The 8245-nt window shown below is 42.7% G+C and overlaps 2 protein-coding genes across 2 annotated transcripts in view; one reads left to right on the top strand and one right to left on the bottom strand.

The window, feature by feature from the left end:
* LOC134207210 (uncharacterized) overlaps positions 1-2363 on the top strand; it is an 88839-nt gene extending 86476 nt beyond the window's left edge. Inside the window, exons 17-18 of the mRNA XM_062682930.1 lie at positions 31-1425; positions 1911-2363. Coding sequence (XP_062538914.1) covers positions 31-1425; positions 1911-2243 — 1728 coding nt within the window. The 3' untranslated portion in view covers positions 2244-2363. The remainder of the gene's footprint in view (positions 1-30; positions 1426-1910) is intronic.
* Positions 2364-2715: 352 nt separating this feature from the next.
* LOC134206711 (zinc finger protein 91-like) lies at positions 2716-4763 on the bottom strand. The gene is made up of 2 exons (XM_062682437.1): positions 4517-4763; positions 2716-4033 (listed from the first exon to the last, which is right to left on the bottom strand). Exons 1-2 carry the CDS (start codon positions 4649-4651, stop codon positions 2738-2740), a joined length of 1431 nt encoding a protein of 476 aa, XP_062538421.1. The 5' UTR covers positions 4652-4763; the 3' UTR covers positions 2716-2737.
* Between the last annotated feature and the right edge of the window lie 3482 nt (positions 4764-8245).

Raw genomic sequence — 8245 nt, 5'->3', positions numbered from 1 at the left:
ATGATTGCATTATTATGATCCACTCCGCAGGAAACGGAATGTTCCAGCAGTGTGTTGTGCACCAGCTGCTGGGAGAAAATTGACGATTTTCATAAATTCTACTGCGAGGTGCGCCGGGTCCATTTGGATAATGAGGCCGACGATCCGTCGGCCGGATTGCAGATCAAGGTTGAACCGCTGGAAGGTGCAATTGTGGATACGGCAATCAAGCGAGAAGATGCTGCCGATTCGAAGAAAGTTGTCGATGCTGATGCTGAGGGGGAGGATGTGGATCGACTGGAAGCCAAAGCAACGGAACTTGATGAAATAAAAGACGAGGAAAGTGAATCGGAAAAAATCGTTGAGGTGCCAGTCAAGAAGAAGCGAGGGCGCAAACGGAAAAATCCGGAAGTTGTAACGGCGCCGAAGCCAAAGGTGGTAAAACCGGTGGAAGTTATTGTAGAGCCGGAAGAGGAACCCCAGACGGATGATGATTCCGATTGGGAACCACCGCGTGATGATGACTCCGATGAAGAACTGTTGGTCAACATAAAACGAACGAAAGGGGAAAAGAAACCGAGGAAAAAGTACGCCAAACGGAAACCGAGGAAAGAGGACGTGGATCGGTCCATGATTGGAAAAACAAAGGCAACCATCGCCAAGGAGGATGAGTTCATCCGAAGATACTGTCCAATCTTTTGCGATAAATGCAACTTCAGCTCCGACACGTTCGGCGAGCTAAAATATCATACCACAACTGTGCACAACTGCAATCCGATGGTCGTTTGCTGCGATCACAAATTCTACAAGCGATCGTTCCTCTACCAGCATGCCCAATTTCATGAGGACCCGGACAAGTTCAAGTGCGACATTTGTTCCAAAACTTTTCACAGTGGTCTGGCACTGAGACTTCATCAGGACTATGCCCATGTGAAGGACGAGGAGAGAATCTACAAGTGCGATGTTTGCCAGGCAAGTTTCGCCAAAGCTTATCATCTAACGTCCCACCGCTTGAAGCACACCTCGATCGCGGAGAAGCGCTTCTACTGCGTCGAGTGCGATATCGCGTTCCGAACCAACCAATCGTACCGGACGCATTTGCACTCGAAGCACGGGGCGGCCGCCAAGTACGTGTGTGACATCTGCGCACGCGGTTTTCGCCAGCGGTCCGATCTGCTAACGCACCAGCTGACGCACAGTGCCGAGGGGCTGGAGAAGCTCAAGATCCAGTGCGAGCGGTGCCACAAATGGATGAAGAACAAAAAGTCCATCTGGACGCACCGGAAGATCTGCCAGAGCACGGGGCCGATCGCGTGCGATATTTGCGGCAAGATGGCACCCAATCCGGCGCAGCTCAAGAGCCACAAGAAGTACATGCACCACGACCAGCGGGTGCACCAGTGCAGCTATTGTGAGAAGGCATTCAAAAGGCCGATCGATTTGAAGGTAAAGGCATATGTTTGTGTCGTGTCGCAATGAATATTTTTGATTTTAAATGCGAATGAAATTCTAAAAAGCGCCATGAACTAACGAAATATTTTTATAAATATTTAATGGTGCTTGCATTGTTAGATGGATTTTCGAGATTTTCACAATAATCGACTCGGAAGCACTCCACCAATTTGATGAACAATTTGAAATTTAATAAATTACAGTTAACTATTGAAAATTAGAATTATTATCAAGACCAGTGGAAATATTCGAATATTAAGGCGTAAGATAGCCAATTATTCCTTGAGCACGATCATCAACATTGGCACCGAAAGCAGCTGCGTTTGAATTGTAAGATTCAATTGCTTTCGTGTCCCTATGAAAAAAGATTGTTTTCTGCAGTTCGAATATTAAAACCGATCGTATAAAGCAAGTCTACCGAATAAAATTTCTCAATTGAGCACTTCTTCAAAATTACACAACTTTCTCCCTTTCTGCAGGAACACGAAACCATCCACACCGGTGAGGTGCTGTACACCTGCAATTTCTGCACGAAAACGTTCAACTCCAACTCCAATCTGTACTCGCACCGGCGGAAAATGCACCCGGTCGAGTACGCCGACTGGAAGCATGCGCTGCAAATGAAAAAGCAACCGGCGGACGTGCAAGCGGCCACGACGGTCGCTGCAACGGCTGTGGGAACAACCGCGGTTAGCGCTGCGACTGCAATCGCAATTCCAGAGCTACCTCCGTTCCTTCCGGGATTGATTCCCGGTGGTGTGCTACCGCTGATGTCATCGCAACCGTCCGAGGACGGATCAGCTTACTCCTGAGCAAGGGAAGGTTGCGACGATTTTCCCGGTAAGTACGTAGTAGTAAGTAAATAAGATTTGTGTGTTTCCTAATCCGAGTTGGTGACTGTACTGTACATAATAAAGTGAGCTCTGAAGTCACGTGTAGGTCGATATCAGGATTATCCTCTAAAGCAATCCAAAACAAAACTCCATTGGGTTAGCACTTGGGATATTTCACCGTAGGCAATAGCCACTATTGATTTACTTATGGTGTTTTGCCAGGAATGCTAATTACTGGCAGGGAGCTGTTTTAATCGGAAGCATCTAGTAAGGATTACCACCAGGAGATGGTTATTCTTCGGTTACTACGTCACGAATTTTTATTCGATCTTTAATGATCTTATTGAAAAGCGGTGTGCTTTCAATTCAAGAACTAACCCATTCTTGGAAAACTTGGAAATGGTTCCGATTGGACTGTTATTGCTTGTCAAAAGAAATCAACTACAAATAATTTCGCCTAACATTTGTATTCGTCATTCCATTTGCATATCTTCCTCTCGACTGCTTCCACCAAATTCGCCAGAAACCCCTACCCCGTAACTACGTTTCGTTCCGTGGTCCTGCATCCACTCTTGCGGATGATCTCTCTTTCGATGCGCGTACATGGTAGCGCTGGAGAAGAAACTTTTCGCACAGTATTGGCACTCGTACAAGGGCACTCCCGTGTGGGCATTCGCCATATGCTCCTTCAGTGATTTCGCCCGCGAGTAACCTTTGCCGCACAGGTCACACAGATGTTCTTTTCTGTTCGCACTATGTCGCCTTTTCCTGTGAACCTTTAGTGCCAACAGATTGACCGATACGTGATCGCAATCATCGCACTTGTACTGGCCTTCGTATTGGTGCCTTACCACATGCTTCTCCCACGAGGCCTGGTTCTTCAACCACATGTGACAAACTTCGCACTGTTTCTTCATTTCTTCCGCCGTCAGTTCGTGTATTTTCTGATGCGCCACAAACAGTTGCCGTTTGTAGAACCCTTTCGAACAGACTTGGCAAATGTAATCGGTTGGCTCCCGATGGACGGCTTTCGTATGCCTCTGGAGTAAATTTCGTGTCCGAAATTGCCGTCCACAAACCTCACAGTTCCAAGGAATGTGCTCGGTTAAATGGCGCTTCAATAACCCTTCCTCGTTGAAACTTTCCGGACATCGCTGGCACTTGAACAGCAATGGTTCTCCGTTTTCCGCGTGCTGTTCCCTCTTGTGACGCAGGTAACCATTCAAAAACTTGAACGTTCTGTTACATACCTCACACTTGAATGCCCCCGGATTCAGAACATGGTGGTACAGCAGAGAGCGCGTTTTAAACTGTCGGTCGCAGCACTCGATGGATGCTTGATTGTGCTTCTTTATTCGGTGTCGGATGGCCGTGCAGAAACTGTAAAATTGCAAATCGCACTCATCGCACCTGTATTGCCGGTGCTCTCGAATGACTTCGTCTTGAGCTTCACGTGTTACTTTTGATATCTTTCGCGACTTTTTATGCTTCTTTTCGGTAATCTGATTGTCTTTATCATCTCGATTTCCTCCCAATAGTTGATCATCAAATATTTCAGTTTTAATGGTCACCTCATCAACTACGCCGATCTCATGACTCTCCATGTGCTGTTCTTCATCGATGTCGATTTCTTCCTGCTTGATTGTATTGGTTGGAGGATGGAATGTCAGCTCTGCGTGAAGTTGTTTCACTTCTTGGTAGAACCGATGGAAGCTATCTACTTTGCTCCAACAAGCAACGCAGAAGATAGCATTTAGCAGGTCGTCTTCCTGGAATTAGTTGAATTTCTATTTAAGTGTACTAACATGGTTTTGATTGGATGCTCATGATTGTAATCTATCTATCAAAATGACATTGAGCAAGATTTAATTTTGGCATTCAACTGAAACTGGTTTGGAGAAAAATTAGATCAAATTATTCGTCAACTGCAGCACATTCAGATAACACTCAATAAAGATAGACAAGCTTTAAAAATAAGCATTAAGACAAGGTAAGGAGACGGATGTGCATCTAAGCATTAGCGCTACCCAAAGCGCTGAGAATATTTAACCGAGGGAACTGTTCCCCTGTTAGAAATGTAATGCAAGAAAGGACGAGAGCTTAAGGTCCCATGGCGTCTTTTCAACTCTGCGTGCAGACGGCGTTAAAAAAACTCAGGTGTGCAGCGGGCCTAACACATAATCACGATTAAAACATTAAAATTAATAGTTAATCTAAATTTTAGTATAAATCGATTTCTATTTTGCACTCACCTGAAACCAAAAATGCTGGCAAACGACACTGATAAATGTTGATCTAGATTCTTGCCCACAGTCGGGCGTTTCGTAGGAAGTTTTACTACCTTGGCAGCAGATGAAGCATGTTTTATAATTTAAATCTGAGGCCATGTTTCTTATGCGTTTTCAGGATACACTAAACAATGTTAAAATCAAATAAAAATGCATTCAATTAATTATAAAATATAGTTGGCAAAAATGTTATGGACGGTGCACAACGAATATTGCGTTGCGACAACTAGACAACTACAGCGTTGCACGTTGCATATGATGCATTCCTGTGACAAAACATTCATGGCAAAATGTTTCATCCATTAGGGTGGTCATACGGTGCAGAACCAATCGACATTCATTAATCAAGCTCTATCTGGAATAAGGGGGAATTAGAGTCCTATAAGAAGAGTAACGTCATGTGTTACGTTTGACAGGTCTCCTGCTCGTTTGGAACGCGCATTTGTATGGAAATGACAGACGATTATGTTCCAATTCTGACACTTGACGACACTGTTATTATAGTCACTGTAGGGGGAATGTCACAAGAGAGGATTCTCTTCGTCGACTTCCCCTCTTTTCAAATTTTTTTAATAAAAGTGACAAGCAGCTGATTTCTTTTTGGTTTATCCAAAAGATATTGCCTGATTTTCTCAAAATTGCACGCAGCGAACCTTTCATGAAAGGTATTGCCGCGCTTTCTGCACCCCGTTTACTTGATTCTTATGGCCTATCCTATGGGTGAATAGCATTGCGGTGTATCGTTTGGCGCGGCCGTACCTTTCGACAAAAGATATTTTAGTTACTATAGATAAAGATTGTCGCTTCGGTTCCCTTTGTTCTGCTGTCCGGAACATGTTGGGTACCAAGCTGTCAAACCGTATGGATTTTCCTTCTTCGACATTTAGCTCCACTATCCTCGCAAAGCAAAAGATGTTCCGGACAGCGACGACAGCGACAATCTTTATCTAGTAACTAAAATATCTTTTCTTTCGACAGTCATTCGCCGCGTGAAGTTTTGTTCAAGTACCCATTTGGGAACATTACAAACGCCGCGCAGTGTATCATATCCAGAAAATCTGGCAATATTTTATAGTAGACGTTCGATAACTGCAAGTCATTAAACTGCAATGCTTTTTAACTGCAACTCGATACATAGTTGCAACAGTTTTGCAGTTATCGGACCGCTAAACTTCAAACTGATGTCAAACGCAATGACAGCTGCATTGCGCTGCACATTTAGATGTACTTTTATTGCATCTGACGTCGATTGACAACCGTTTGACGTCTAGAATGCGTTGCAGTTATAGAACGGCATTCGTTAACAGAAAAGTAAACATTTTGCAGTTATCGAACGGCTACTGTACTGCCGTCGGACGCATAAATGTCACATGTTGCAGACGAGAAAAATGAGAAAAACGCATTTGAAGTTCCAAAATGCATTCATCCTGTTATCGCAAAATTTTGCTTTTTTATTGACTTTAACCCAATAAACTATAGAAGAATATTCATATTCGTTGGGCCGGACTCAAACATTCCCAAAAACAACTTTTTTCCCACGTTTTTCAATTAAAACCCGAATGTGACACTTATGCCGCGAAATGCACTGGCCAGGCGAAAAATGTACGCATATTTGTCACACCGTGAACTGAGAGAGAGTTGTTGTTAATTTGTTTTTACATTTCGCCAGCGACGATTGTATTTCTTTGGTGTGATTTTTCGCTGTCGGTAGAAGTGGAACCGGAAATGGAATATCCAATACAGACAATCCAATGGGCGGAATCGGAAGAGGACTTCCTCGGGTTCGATTTAAAAAATGACACAGGTGATCGTGTTTTGTTTGCGGAGAAGGCAAACGTTCCATTACCGGTTCTTAGCAGCAGTGGCGTAGTTTTCTTGCCCGGGACAAGGACATACACAACATCCTCAACGTCCAAAGAAATCACGACTGTCTTATCGAGATGATGGTGACAAAGTTCTACCAGATGAAACAGTTTTTTCTGTGGATTTGCAAAAAGTTCTCAATTATTTATATATTATTGCCTTTCTCGTACACTAAGTGTACGTAAAGGCTATAATACTGCTTCAAAAACAAAATTTTGATAGGAGGCCCGGAGGGCCGATTCTTATATACCGATCGACTCAGCTCGACGAATTGAGGTGATGTCTGTATGTGTGGATGTATGTGTGTGTGTGTATGTGTGTATGTGTGTATGTGTACAAATTTTGTAGACACACTTTTTTGAACTTCCCATTGTCCGATTTGCTCGCAACAAGTTGCAGTCGACGCGGAATTCAGTCCCATTGTTTGCTATTGAAAATTAGATCAATAGCTCATCGCAATCTGGAGTTATGGCCAAAAAACTGTTTTTGCGTATAAAAAAATAGCAAAATGTTCTACACTGAATTTTCCTAGATTCGAACTGCTGACCTCTGGGGTGGAAAGCGCTTACTATACCACAAAACCATCGGGACACACATGGTATGGGTAAATATAAGTTGTACAGTATTCATCAAATTGGTATACGTTCATTTCTTTTCAAAGCCGCAGAGTTCACTCTGCTAGGGTAACGGTACCAATATTGGAAGTATTATTGAATCAATGAAAGAAAATATATTTGATAAAATCAATAGTGGTTCTAAATTGATAGTTTTAATGCATTAACTGATAGACAAACTTTGAATTTGCTAGACATGAAATTGGATTCATTTCGCCTTGATAATTAATCTAAATTTCTTGGAGGTAAAATGAGCTCCACTATACTGCCGTCGCAAGCATAATCGTCCAATATTGATTTTGCATGGAAGAAAATATGGAACAGTTACGCTTGCCGCGGCAGTATATAGGTAGGAAAGCCAATTTGTTGGGGAAATTATTGTTTTCAATTAGTATTCATAATGGCATAATTACAACGTGTCGTATCAGTTAAGAAATGCAATGATGGACAATATTATTAAGAACCCATTGTCTTCACTGAAGGCATGATCGCCCTATAAGTGTTTATTTGGGTAACTTCTAACGAAGAGAAAACTGTTCAATAATTAATAACCTTTCTCTTTACTAAACGTAATCAGGCCCATTTTTTCTATTATTTTGCTATCATGCGCTCGCATACCCTATATACGAGTGAACTTCTCACGTGGCAGCTATTTTTGTGGCGTTCAATCAGCGTATGGGAGCGCAGCTGGTGTACGTGAGGACGCTATGCAAGCACATTTCGGCGGGAGCGAACGGCACTGCATTCGCTTCAGTCGCTTGCCGTCGGATGAATATTGCAGAAGGAAGCATCACCAACACACCGCTTTGGCCCTGACGGAAGCGAGTAAACAAAATGGGGGCCGGGTGATGCTTTTTTATTTCACCCGGTAAGGGATATAAGGCGTCAATTTTAAAATAATTGTTAAAACGTTAAAACACATTTTAGCCGAAAATAGCTAGATTTTTCGGGTTCGAAATTTAATTTACTTTTAGATTGGCAACATGAAAGTCTAATTATTTCGATTAAAAACATGTGTAAATATGTAGCCTAACATATAGGTGAAGATTTCGGCTATCTGTTGCTGGTGTTGGACTGCGTGGGAGTGCTCTCGGCTCTCAGATTTGACAAATCGATGTTTTAATCTTTAACGCAGAGAAGTCGTTTTAAAAATTTGGTATTGAGTTATAGAAAAGAAAAATTGTTTATAAATATGTTTTCGAAAAAAAAAGAGAAC

The sequence above is a fragment of the Armigeres subalbatus genome, chromosome 1 (genome assembly GCF_024139115.2).
Source record: "Armigeres subalbatus isolate Guangzhou_Male chromosome 1, GZ_Asu_2, whole genome shotgun sequence".
Lineage (NCBI taxonomy): Eukaryota > Metazoa > Arthropoda > Insecta > Diptera > Culicidae > Armigeres > Armigeres subalbatus.
Note: the sequence above shows the minus strand (reverse complement) of the source record. Positions and strands in the feature narration are given on the sequence as shown.